Source organism: Phalacrocorax carbo, chromosome 2 (assembly GCF_963921805.1).
Source record: "Phalacrocorax carbo chromosome 2, bPhaCar2.1, whole genome shotgun sequence".
Classification (NCBI taxonomy): domain Eukaryota; kingdom Metazoa; phylum Chordata; class Aves; order Suliformes; family Phalacrocoracidae; genus Phalacrocorax; species Phalacrocorax carbo.
The window spans coordinates 37,269,529-37,283,623 of NC_087514.1; the positions used below are offsets into that span (position 1 = coordinate 37,269,529).

At 40.6% G+C, this 14,095-nt stretch overlaps 1 protein-coding gene across 2 annotated transcripts in view; it reads left to right on the forward strand.

Annotated features, from left to right (window-relative positions):
- Positions 1 to 14,095, forward strand: part of SLCO5A1 (solute carrier organic anion transporter family member 5A1) — an 88,188-nt gene that overhangs the window by 42,430 nt on the left and 31,663 nt on the right. For both annotated transcript variants that reach the window (XM_064442574.1, XM_064442573.1), the window contains exons 4-5: positions 3,101 to 3,327; positions 11,281 to 11,445. In XM_064442574.1, the coding sequence (XP_064298644.1) occupies positions 3,101 to 3,327; positions 11,281 to 11,445 (392 nt within the window). The remainder of the gene's footprint in view (positions 1 to 3,100; positions 3,328 to 11,280; positions 11,446 to 14,095) is intronic.

Sequence of the window (14,095 nt, forward strand, 5' to 3'; positions counted from 1 at the left end):
TGCCCAGTAGAAACTGCAGCTGGAGACAGAACTGAGAATATGTGAGAGAAACAGCTCTGCAGACACAAAGGTCAGTGAAGAAGGAGGGGCAGAAGGTGCTCCAGGCACAGGAGCAGAGATTCCCCTGCAGCCCGTGGTGAAGACCATGGTGAGGCAGGCTGTCCCCCTGCAGCCCATGGAGGTTCACGGTAGAGCAGATATCCACCTGCAGCCCGTGGAGGACCCCACACCAGAGCAGGTGGATGCCCAAAGGAGGCTGTGGTGGGAAGTCCACACTGGAGCAGGCTCCTACCAGGACCTGTGGGCCCATGGAGAGACAAGCCCACGCTGCAGCAGGTTTGCTGGCAGGACTTGTGACCCTGTGGGGGACCCATGCTGGAGCAGTCTGTCCTGAAAGACTGCAGACTGTCATGAAAGCAGACTTTCCTGAAAGGACCCACGCTGGAGCAGTTCGTGAAGAACTGCAGCCTGTGGGAGGGACTCATGTTGGAGAGGTTAATGGAAAACTGTCTCCCATGGGAGGGACCCCATGCTGGAGCAGAGGAAGAGTGTGAGGAGTCCTCCCTCTGAGGAGAAAGGAATGTCAGAGACAGAGAGGGATGAACTGACGGTAATCGCCATTCCCTGTCCCCCTGTGCTGCTTTGGGGGAGGAGGTGGAGAATCTGGAAGTAAAGTTAAGCCCGGGAAGAAGGGAAGGGTAGAGGGAAGGTGTTTTTAAGATTTGGTTTTTATTTTCTCATTACCCTACTCTGATTTGATTGGTAATAAATTAAATTAATTTTCCCCAAGTTGAGTCTGTATTGCCCATGACAGTAACTGCTGAGTGATCTCCCTGTCCTTATCTCGACCCGTCAACCTTTTGTTATATTTTCCCTCCCTTGTCCTGCTGAGGAGGGGAGAGATAGAGCAGCTTTGGTGGGCACCTGGTATCCAGCCAGGGTCAACCCACCAGTTCTGTAAACTGTGATTCGAAAGCAAAGAGCTTGAGTCTTTCTTTGTCATGGTTTGATATTGCAGTAGTGTGGTTGACTCCACTGAAAATTCCAAACACTAGTATGGATTAGTGTGGTGGGTTGACCTTGGCTGGCTGCTGGGTGCCCACCAAGCTGCTCTCTCACTCCCCCTCCTCACCAGGACAGGGGGAGAAAATATGATAAAAAGCATGTGGGTCATGATGAGGACAGGGAGAACGCTCACCAGTTACCATCATGCACAAAACAGACTTGACTAAGGGAAATCAATTTGATTTACTGCAATTAATAACAGAACAGGATAGTAGGAACTAAAAGCAAAACTACACTTTCCACCCATCCCTCCCTTCTTCCAAGGCTCAACTTCACTACCAACTCTTCTACCTCCTCTGGCCTGAGTGGTGCAGGGGGATGGGGAATGGGGGTTGCGGTCAGTTCATAGCACTTGGTCTCTGCTGCTCCGGACTCCTCACGCTCTTTCCCTGCTTCAGTGTGAGGTCCGCCCCATGGCAGACATTCTTTCATTAACTGCTGTAGCATGGGTCCTTTCCACAGAGTAGAGTCCTTCAGGAGCATACTGCTCCAGCGTGGGTCCCCCATGGGTCACAGGTCCTGTCGGAAAACCTGCTTCCTGTGGGCTTTCCAAGAGCTGCAGACATATCTACTCCACTGTGGTCCTCCATGGGCTGCAGGGGAACAACCTGCATTACCATGGTCTTATCTTGGGCCTGCAGGGGACTTCCTGCACCAGCATGTGGAGCACCTCCTCCTCCTCCTTCTTCTTTCACTTTGGTGTCTGCAGGGCTGCTTCTCTCACATTTTCTCATTCCCCTCACGCAGCTGCTACACAGCATTTTTAATCTTTTCTTAAATGAGTTACCACAGAGGTGCCACCAGCATCGCTGATGGGCTCAGCTTTGGGCAGTGGTGGATCTGTTTTGGAGTTGGCTGGAGCTGGCTCTGTCCAGCATGGGGGCAGCTCGTGGTGCCTTCTCACAGAAGCACCCCTGCAGCCCCCACCCCCCTACTAAAACCTTGCCACATAAGCCCAGTACAATTAGATTAGTATATAGTGCGAATTGCACTTTCAGTACACGGGAAGAACTCTGGGTGGATTCTGAGGTTGTCCTTCTTTATGGAAGCATCTGTGTGAGTTTATCTGTGTTTCCCTGCAGTCTTCCATTACAAGATGAACTTCAGAGGAGAAATTATGTTATCTGACACTCTACTATCAGCTGCAGAAAGTTAATTCTAGAGTACTTTCTAGTAAGACCCTTTTGCCCATCTGTGTTGCTGTGGTACAGTTCATTAAGCTTCTTGTCCTCTGGGAGGATAAGTTATGCCTGCAGTCTAAAAGGCACTTTTCTGGCACGCCGTACATTGCCCCTTCTGTGGGTACATCCCAAGTCATTCCATGTGAGCCAGGGGATCATCGCAGGGTTGTTTATAACCCCTTCTTATAAGACAGAGGGAGAGAGGAGGGAGTTTTTATGAAGGGATATTTCAGGTTGTGGTCACAGAACAGAGGTGCAAAGTTTTAGGCATAAACCCTGACACGAACTGCAACACATTGGTTCTTTACAGTCAGGCTTTAGGAGCTCTTCATTGGGAAGGGAGAGAATTGGACAGTCAGGGCAGTGAGAGGTAGGCAGTGGAAAGCTGAACAGATTTAGCCCTGATGTATCCATCTGGACATTTTATCTTCTCATGCCATGGTTAACTTTTTTTCATGTTCTCCAGAGGAATATTGTATTGCTTTGCTGGGAATTATTAAAAAAAAAAAAAAAAAAGGGCACAGTAAAAATGAGTATCTACTTCTCAGCACTTGGTACTGAATAATTACCAAAAGAGAAAATTTATGTAAACTCAAAGCTGGCACTATTTCATAATATTTGGTGGGTTCTAGATAAATACCTTTATCAGCAGACAAGCCAACAGAAACATCCTCTAATTAAGGGTTTTAGTGCAGTGAAGGCTCTCCCCCACTCCAATCCTTTACTCTTAATGACAATGTTCCATATTTTGCAAATATGTGTTTCCAGCCAGTACAGCCTGTAATAATCACTTTGGGTTTTTTATTTCATGTAATTTGTTGGCTTTCATTTCTGTTCCTGTCTCTTTGCATTAGGTGGAGTGGATTTCTCCTTTGTGCCATTGCAATGCTCCTTGTGATATTTCCCATGTTTACCTTTCCGAAAAAGCTCCCTCCTCGACATAAAAAAAAGAAAAAGAAAAAGAAGATGAACTCTGATGATGTTTCAAGTGATGATGAAGTTGTGAAAGAGAAAACGAATAGCAAAATACAAGCAGAGAGTGCAGTTCCTGCCTCTATGGGATTTGGAAAGAATGTTAAAGGTGAAGTTTGCTTTTAATTTTTAAATGCTTTAAATTTTAGGTACAGGGTCGTCTAAGATTACATGAGTGTAACCGAAGGCAGAGTTTTGACACCCTGTATTTAATCTTATGTTAAGATAATATTATATTGAGATTTTAATAGATGGTTGTCATCTAAAATTACAAAATGCAGTGATGAGTTTAAGACATCCGTTTCCTTAAACTACAGTTTATTTCCTGTAGTTATAGGACCTCTATTACCAGACATATCTGTGCACCTTACAGTTTGTAACTGTCATACTTGCCTTCAGCTGTCCTTCATAGAATAAAGTTCTCTTCTAAAATATAAGTGAAACAAGTAAAAAGAATTCTAGTATGTGATTTCAATTACATTCATGCACTTGGGTAAGTTAATTGAGAAAGATTATTTGCTTCATATGCCTTTCCTGGCTATTTTGTACTGCAAGCTATTTATTTTCAGAAGGCTAGGATGAATGAAACCTGTGCTATGATTTTGAAACAAGAAGAGATCAAGAGATTGACAAGTAATAGAGATTTTTATTTTATTCAAGAAGTAAACCGTTAATGTGAAATCTAACAGTAAGTAGTAATCATTGATAAAATGCTGTGGGAAGAAGAGCAGTGTTGTTAAAAATTAATTACTGTGAAATTTATACATTTGACAGTATAGGCTTAACAGTGTCATAATACTGAATAGTATAGAACAAGAATGAATGTGCCTTAATGCTGTTGTGTTATCAATGCTGTCGTGTCCTCCTTGGATTCCATGATACAAATGCTGGTTGTGCCATTTTGTGGCAGCCTGATGAATGCAATCGGACTAGGAGAAACCATGAAATGTCATTTGTACCATTAGATGTAATTAGAACTCAAAACTTCAAGTGTTTGTTTGTTGACATGAACTTTAGTGTTACTTTTTCATTGGATATCAGTCCAGGATATAATGATTGGGAGATTTTTTAATGACACATTTATGATCACTCTTTATATTGAGTAGGCAAGGCTTAGCAAAACCAGTGTGCTGGTTTTAGACTAAAACCAGTGTGGTTATAAGTAACACTTGCCTACATGCATATTGATTTGCTCTACATTGCATTTACATCTATACCTAAAGTTACTGTTAATTTCTATGGAAGTAAAGAAAAAACAGGAGACCAGATGACCAGTGGTGATTTTATTAGCTTACAAAACAGCATCAAGGCACAGAGCATACAAGGCAAACCTGCAATATCAGATCTTTCAGAACCATATTCTCCCTTTGTTTGCAAAGTAGCTAAAAATGTGGTGGAGAAGCAAGAAAAGCATGTTGTCTACTTCCTTGTTTGAAGTCTTACTATTCCCAGTATTGTGAGTCCCCGTACGTAATGTTTTCACCTAAATTGATAAAGCTAGTTGTGGGGTTTTTTGGCCTTCAAACCTACTGGCCTGATTAGCAAAAGTAGTTCAGGGCTAGTCCTGTCAAGGTTTTCTCTCTAACTTAGGGAAGTGGAAAAGGGGAGCTCAGTCTTCACCAGGCTCTTTCCTAATCATTGTAGTCAATGTCACAGCAGAGGGACTGCTTCATCCTGTAGGTGTGCCTGGAAAAGATATAGGTATTCAGACAAACTCTGTGTCTGGGTGAGTTTGCTGATGCTGGTTCTCTGTTTCTGTCCATAATTTCACCTTCCAGGTCATGTTGTGTCACTACAGCCACAGCAGATACACAGAAAACAGGTATACTCTTAGGAGAATGCTCCCTAGTAGTTTTTGTCACAAAAATGAAAACTACTGTGTCTCATTTTAGTGTGTATTTTTAATATATATATCTGCCTAAATGTGTACCATACCTTCTACAAAATCCTACATTAATGTATTAGTGGAGCTTCCAAAATTAGAGTTTCTCATATACAAAACTTTTCCTTTTCTCTGGAAGAGAAACTTCACCACATGGAACAGTGAAAAGCAGCATTGTATTCCACATGTCAGAAAGATACCAAGCGAGCTGAGATAACACAGAGAAAAGTATTTTGCTATAAGCTGATAATAGCTTCCCCATTAGGTGTCATTTACCCTAGGAAAGAGGGCCTGCAGCAGGAATGCACTATCATTTAATTATTTTTCAAGTTTAAGTGGGCTTTATGGAATGAGATCATGCCTCAAGCTTCTCGGTTGAGGTAATTTTGTTCATAATAGGAAGGAAAAAAGGATCGCCTGTGTCTAAGTCATTTAGCATTGCTTCTTCTGAGATGCAATGTGCATTTTATACTTCCCATTGAATTTCAGGGCTTCATCTTTTTATAGCATAATGGGCAGAACCTCCACTTAGGCAGTAGCCTGGAGACTGTTGATTTAGTAGGTCATGTCTTCTGTTCCATACTAATAAATATCAGTGGTGTCATAGTCTGCCATGACAGAGGTCAGTGCCATTAAATTTGTAATATCCGTGCACCTTCGGTAAGGAAAGTCTCAGGGAAGAAGCTGCTTGTTTTGGTCTTCTGCTATGACGTTGTCTTACCTGGGAAGCCTGGCAAAATGATTCTTGTCCTCCTGTAACTTGTCCTAATTTCATATAAGTTGGTTCTCTAGATGAATGAAACGGAATTGAAAAGGTATGATGGGAGAGGGCTGGAGTCTCTTTTCCTGCAGTGGCTGCCAGTGTCTCCAGCTACAAGTAGCCTCAAACTTCAGTGATCTGAGCTTTATTTTGGCCCATAGTAGAGCTGGGATCAGATGAAAATACAGATACATCTTTGATTTTTCTCATGTTTCGAGATGCAAGGGCTTGGAATTCAGTCTTTTCCTATTTATGTTGCAAGTAAACAACATAAGAGGGAGATTGCTTCTGAGGCAGGTATCAAAAGTATTAAATAAAACATTAAATAGGTCACAGGAGGAAGAAAATTGGGTGTAGTTTATTGGGAGAAATAGAGACAGTGCAGGTAACATGAGCTAGAGGAGATTTATAATGAAGAAGCCACAGTTCAATCCCATACATACAGATAAATCATGAACCTGAGCAGGCAAAACCACTGTTTTCATTTATTACATGCATACCCTTAGGGTTTTGTACCATGGGAGTTGCATAGGCAGTCCCTTTTAATTACCAATATAATGAAACTTACTGTGCAGTTGAATAAAGGATCAGTGTAAAGAAAGCAGATGTATATATTACCTAAAATGTACTGATCTAGTCTGAAGGCTGTTAATGAATTACATGTCTTTTGTAGTCTATGGGATTTTTTTTGATGATTTGAGTGTTGTCCCTCTGTACAGCCCTTTCTTAAATGTGGAATATTCCTGTCTGCCTTTTCACTTCTACCAGCTGTCATATGCTCTTCCCAGTCAGTCCCTGCCAGGGACTGAGACAGGATAATAACGCTTGTCAGGGCATCAGCAAAGGTAAAAGACATTCCTGAGGGGCTCGTGGCTGTAGGGTAAGCCCACTGCAGTGCTTCCCCAAGGATCCGGATGGGAGTTTCTGCAGTACCTGAAGATCAGTTGGCAGGGATCAGAAGAGGAGGAGGAGACAGTGGTCTGTGTGTATGGGGTGCTTGGTGAGCTCTGTAAATGTCAGAGAGTTCAGCAGATTGTGGGCTGGAAATCCTGCTGTGCCAGTGACCTTGAGCAAGTCACTCCCCCCTCGCCCTTTCTTAGGCCATCTTGAAGAACTCAAAATAGAAAAGGTTGGCATGGCCCCATGCAGGGATGAGCAGTGTTAGCTGGAGCCTCAAAAACCTGCTCTAAATCAAGTTAACAAAAGTGGTAATCAGATCAAACTCACTCTGAACCTCCCTACTCTTGATGGGATATGAGGGGCTGTTCAGCTGTCTGGCCACCATCCAGGTACCTATGGCATGTCCTGAAAATGCTTGAGGAATCGAGTTGAATGAGGTTGTTTAAATGGTATGTGAGTAGATAATGAAATTAAATACATGGCAAAATATTGCTCTAGAATTTAGTGATTAGCTCCATGCAGAATATATTTGAAGTAGTTGTGTGTGACTGAAAATGCTCATTTCCATTCTGATAAACAAACCAGAAATTCTGTCCCAAATCTTGGCTCTGCCTTGTACTGCATGAGAGCAGAAGCTGTCCCTGAGACCTTGGTGTGGAGGCAGCCTCCTTCAAAGCTGCAGGCTTGGATAGTGCTGTCCAGGCTTGGAGCACCAGGAGAAAGGAGGTACTTTGGCTAATATCTGCATCACCCTCACAAGGGATTTCGCTGATGGACTACGAGAGGACAGTGCTGTAGGCTGGGATGGTTTATTCCGCTGGTTGTATTCACTGCACTGCCTTGGGCTAGATGCACAGGAACAGTGATAAAAGAAGCTATATTAAATTAGGAAAAAGGAGGTGAAGTCAGAATTATTTGAGTTTTTACTGAAATTCTTTTTACAGTGCTCTAAGAGTGTTGCTTAGAGCAGTATTTACAAATACTTGTATTGCTTGCAGATTTTTCTTATGCTTTTCCCTTACCATGAATCAAGCAGTGGTCCAGCACACTAGTGAAAGAAAATGGGTGCTGACTAGGGAAACAATATTGTCAAAGACCATGAAGGGAAGAAAATTGCCAGTATATTAGCAAACCAGTCCAGCAAGGCAGGTTCCAATTTACTCTTAGTTACATATTAGTTTATTAAAAAAAAAAGAAAAAAAGGAAAGAAGATGAGGATGTTTAAGATTTGAATTACTGCACAGAAGAGTAAACATATTTGCAGCCATACTAAAAGATCATTTGAGTTTCAGGAATGTAATCGGCAGAGATTTATTTGTTCAAATGACAGAATGAGGGGAACTGCAAGTTCTCATAGGTTTGTTTCTGATGCAGACTTGCAAAAACAAAAGATGTTTTTTGAAGATCTCCTAAAAATCAGAACTTGACAGGTTTAATGATCACATTGAAATCAAAGCCTCGGCCTATGGCTAGTCACACAAAAATAATGTGACACTGAGATGTTTTAAATGCGTGATTGATTATGTAGAACAAAGGATCCTTAAAGTTTTTAGCATTCTTGCTTTTTACTAGAATTGGTATGTTTGAAAGATATGAGATACTAATAGTGCCTTTTTATTATAGGGTTTTTAAATTCAGAAGCGTAATACAGATTCTGTCACACAGGATTTGACTATAATCATAGGAGGAAATCGGGGAAAACCTAATTCTGAATATGTATTTTTATTTGCAAATTTCTTACTATATAGCAACTTTTCCTTGTATGCCATACAGTTCCTCTTCATAAGTTGCAAAGAGCTTCAACCCTCTGCTACTCCAGGTGGTGTGTATTAGTGCAGCATGCAGAAATAATCTCTGTTTAATTTCATGCCAAAAATTACAGTAATCAGCAGAGCTGTTCCCTGAAGAATCCTTCACATGGGTGTAAGAGAACTTGTGCTTATTCTAAGACACTGAGTTTTTTCTATTTCTCAATAGAAATCCAATTTGAACATACTAATTAGTTTTGAAATTAATAATGACCTTTAGACTGAGTGCTCAGATGGGATGCAAGTAGGAGTCAACAGAAAGTACAGCTCTATATCCGAACGCCAGAGCAAAATGTTTGTTAGCTCTGCAGTTCTTTACCTAATTAGTTCTTCAGTATCTTTAGATCAAAAATTCTAAACCAGGCATTTTCCTGAAGCTCAGTTTTACCAGGAAGACCTAAACTTTACTAGTGTTATGATATTGGGACCAGGCCCTTTAAAATAATGGATTTAGCAGAGATCTTGGGCTCAGCCCTTGGCCAAGGACTTCCAGTTCATTTCTACAAAGAACACTTTAGTTCATCATCCTAATAAAATTATATTTCTTTCTGTGATGTCCAGTGTCTAAGAGTTACTATCTTATTATTTTCTTCCACATTTTTAGCACAGGTGAGCAGCTGCCACCACGTAGCTCATTTTCCAGCAGGACTGATCCTGGCACCCCCTCTTTCTGTTTCCTGACTCCTTTCTCACAGCTTGCTCCTGTTGCAGGGGGAGAAGCACTCAGTCCTGCACCTTGTCCCCAGGGAAATCCTGCTTCAGCTGTCCCGCTGCAGCCCTGTGGCAGCCGTTTTCTTAAACTGCGTCATCTAGCCCCATGAGAGGCTTTGCAAAAGCTGGGTTAGAGCATCTTGGCTCTTGCCTTCTGGTTTCTTTTTGCATCTAAGCCCCATCAGCTAACCCAACGCAACCCAAGCCAACCCAACCCAAAAATAGACACAAAGCCAAAGCTGGTGAGGTTTGAGGGCTGACATCTGATGGTATTTTAGATCCTTCATTTTTTTTGCTCTCTTTCATTTCCTTTTGAACAATGACATTAATTTTGGTCAGCTGTATTTTGAACATGCAGCATATTTGCCAATAAATACTGATACTATTTTATCTTTGTATTTGCTACTGTGATGTAGTTTCTGAAGGTGTGCAGTTGCACTGCAGTTTTCATATATTCATGTTGGTAGTATATGGTCTCATACTCCTGTTATCTTGTTTTTTTTCTGTTCTTCTATTGCAAACAGTGCTGCATTTTGTTTTTAAAATCTGTAGGTGGTAAAACCCGTTAAGATTAAACCATATGAGTGCTTCTTAATATAATTTATTCATTACTTATTTCCACCGAATTTTGTGTTTAACATGTAATGTATTTCTTCATAGACGCAGCAAGAGAGCATTTGGCTATGTTAAAATTATAACTTCTGTACTCATAATGAATTCAGCATGATTTTTGACAAATGGCATAAACTAAGACCGGATGCAGTCAGACAACTTAGGTGCTAATTTGCAGCCTGACAAGTTTCGACATGACAAGAGTCTAAATCCTGTTTGCTTTTATACAGATAGCCTACTGGAGTCAGTGGAGAAAGTGAGACAAACTTTTGACTTGACAACTTTTAACATCAGTAAAATTCTCACTCAGGAGTTCTTACTCAACATGTTGTATTTCTAATGGGTGCTTTTGTAATTGTATTCACTGGGCTTTGATTCAAGCAGCGTTTAATTTCTGTATGAAGTGGAAAACAAATTAAACCCAAATCATAGTTGGTTAGATATAATACTTGAACAGAAAATCTCATCTTGGTAGAAGCCCCAAGGGAAAAAAAAATGTTTAAAATCATGCCATCTAATCTGAAAAACTAAAGTCTTGAATAGAGTTATCATCTTGTGATGATAATTTGATATCACTACAGGACTGAATTAAAAGTATTTAAGTGTTTAACTACAGTGCTGAATTTCATGAGGTTTTGATATTTGATTTGAGGATAATTGCAACATCTATGAATACTTTTTCAATTTAAGTTAATGATTTGCCTTCATTTTTAATTGATTGTTTTATCCCTTCTGAGAATATTAAATGAGTTGTATGTAAGGTAGGTTGAGATTCATTGACATCATTGAGCTGTTTTTCAGTACGCTTTGTCTGCCTCTATGTTAAATACTTCTAAATCATGTAGAAAAATGTTTAGTTAAAAAATCTTTTGGTTCCCTTTTCAAATTATACTAGTATTATCCCAGCTTTCCAGCCGTGGTCATCGAAGCAGAGAGTTACAGGGGGAGTACGTAATCTGTTTTCCTACTGTGAAGCACAAATCTCTGTCCTGTTGGTTCAGCAACATGATATGCATTATCTTGTAAAGAATTTCAAAATAAAACATCAGAATAATTCCAAAATCACTACATTTTATTGCTGTTTTTCTTTCCTTTAAGGTGTTACTGTGTAGACCTTGTTTCTTCAGATGGTTTTGTTAAATCAGACCTCAGTTATGTTTGTGAAAAGTTGGACTGCAGCTTAGGGGCGATGCAGTGAGGTGGGGTAAGAGCAGACAGCAAAGACTGCAATCCCAAATATCCACTCTGCCTTCTACTTAGCAAATGTAGCCAAATGTAGCAAGCCATTACTGCCAGTCCATCTCAAAGAGAATCAATTTGTTTTGTTTCAGTTTGGTTTTGTTTCTCACTCATTTGTAACATTCCTTTGTCATTTTTGTCATTTTATAGAGCTTCCAAGAGCAGCTGTCAGGATCTTAAGCAACATGACATTCCTTTTTGTGAGTTTGTCATACACAGCTGAGAGTGCCATTGTCACAGCTTTTATTACCTTCATTCCCAAGTTCATCGAGTCACAGTTTGGCATCCCAGCTTCCAATGCCAGCATCTACACTGGTAAGGCATTGCCACGTAGTGTAACATTGAAAGGGTTGGTGTTCTTTGGCTAATGAAATGAATCAATACAGGAATGAACCGAAAATATGCTTGTTAGAACAGGTGATTGGATCCAGCTTTGTGCATTTGGTTAGGTATTCAGGCCTTTTTTGACGTTTGCTATATGTTTTTAGTGAGAATGAGAGAAGTGTTACAGGGCTGGGGTTTTTATATAAGCCTAGGCAAACATTTTCTAATACATTAATGGTCATCAAGGGGGAGAACGCAACAAAAACAAGCTAGAAAATCCATAGGCATTACAGTGGTTTGTGTGCCTTGAAAGATATTTTAAAGCTGTTCTTATTTTCTGTGAATTTTACTTCCTCTTTGATCTTTAAAATATCCTAATATCTCTTTTTTCCCCAGCGATGAGTTGTTTATCTGTCCCATCCTTCAGTTATCTCTCCCTTCCAGGCTGGTGGTCTTCTGCCTATTTACTTATTAACACTGCGCGTACAGTGATCTAGTCTGACCAGGAGAGCTCTGCAAATCCTCTCCCACCTGCTGTTGCAGGTCTGAGGCCCCTCTTTTGCAGGTGTGACACTTTGCTGCTGTCATGGTCCAAGTGCAGCCAAGACCAACTTCTTAACAGAGCTACCAACCACAAAATTTTAAGCTTCACAGTGCTCAGAGGGAGGGAGAGATGGGAACTTCCCTAGGGAAAAGACCAAAATGTTGTGCAGAATTGGGGCCCATGACCGTCATGCAGATCATCTCCCTACTCTCTTGGCTGCATCAAAGACATTTGTCTCAATACCTCTTTCTTCTTTTGCACTTATAAGCATCTTTTCTGCCTTCTCTATAGTGCTTCCCATATAGAATAGCTGCTGATTGCTAGACAGGTTAGTTCTTTGCTCCACTGTACTTTCAGATATTGTGCTTGAGAAGGAGTGATGGAGTGGATAGTGAGTTGTGGGAACAGGGGTGAAGTATGGGTTGAAGCTGCCCAGGGGCATCAGTCAAGAAGACAAAAAGTGGTAGAAGAAGGAGAGACAAAGACGCAGAGACCTCACATGGGAATTATTTGTCACCTGCAGTGGCTGGAAAAAATGAGAAGAGTCTTTCTAGAGTGCTGAGGGGAAACATTAGAGAAGCACCATATAGTGACTTCTGTTTGAAAGCTTGCTGGGATGAGATTTTCTTCAGGGTGTGAAATCCCTGTGTTCTGTATATAAGGAGGAAACATTGATTGATGGGACCATGATTCTATCTGAACATTAGGGTGGCTATACATGCACAGGAGTTTCACTGTAATAAGTCTTGATGGGATTGCTACTCCATAACTTGCTTCATTCTCAGGAAAAAACAGAAACAAAATATTGTCAGACAAAATATTCAACAGCCAGTACATTAAAGAGGAAAAATTGATGTGATCCTATCCAGGGTGTGAAACTATTAACAGCTGTTGTTTTCCCTGTTATAAGTAACTTGGTAAATAATATTATAATGAACCAGAAGAAGATGATGAAATAACTCAGGCTGGATGTGCAACATAGACAAGTGAACACTGCTTCCGCAACCCCAGCCCCTAAACTTAGCGTTAAAGTCAACAGTTGTTATTAATTTTATAAATTCTTTTTGTAGGAAAAATGGGAAAAGGAAACTTGGAGATTCTGTATTGGATTGCTCTGGCTAATCTAGTAAAAGAGATGTCCAGTTTACAAACTTCTGGTTAGCAAAAGAAGGACTTACATGTTATTTATATCACTACATCTATACTTCATATGTACATCGCCAGCTGAGTACATGTGCTTGACGAATCTCTCCATGTGACTGCTGTAAAGTATTTATCCATAATTTTCTGTGTCAGTTCATAAGCAGTGATTCTTTAAGTAAGTCTCAGGTTTTTTCTATTTTTTAACAAACCTGGTATTAATCATCAGCAAAAATGCCATGTGCCAAACTTCATGACTTGAACTTTTGCAGCTTGTGCTGCAGTCTTGTCTTGTTTGGAAGTGTTTTGTGTTCAGAGCAGGTGGCATTCAGCCTTTAGGCTTTCTCAAGTCCAAAAAAAATGGACTTTGACTCCAGTTTACACATAGATCTTAGACAAGTCCAGGTTAAACTTTTAGGTGCTTTGCTAGTGTATTTACTTGTGAGAAAGAGAGTTACAACTGAAATAATTTGTAATTGGAAGAACTGCACATAAACTGTATATAAATGTATTATAAAGCACTGCTCTGGTGACTTCTAAAATGGTTACAAATGCATTGGATCTACCTTTAGTTTTAGAAAAGGTGTAGTATGTATCTCAGACAGAACTGGTATGAAAATCTCCACGGTATTCCCTTAGTGTACCCTGCTTAGCAGGTATTGCAGTTTTCTGTTCCTAGGCTATTAGTAGCTGTTAAGATCACCTTTTGCTGCTGTGAAAAGCCTCAAGTGCTGTAGCATCCTGACAACAGCAAAAAGGACAAAGCTTGAAAATTGCTGACTGAAAGCCGATATTGCCTTGGAGCAGTGTACCCAGGAGTGTATTTGGCACATGCACAATTCCTGTGAGGCAAACTGTCATTATAAAATGGAGAGTGCAGTGCAACAGCTTAATATCAGATCTTAAGCTTTATTCCTCTAAATGCCTTTGAAAAAGAAGAATGCATGTCCTGATCAG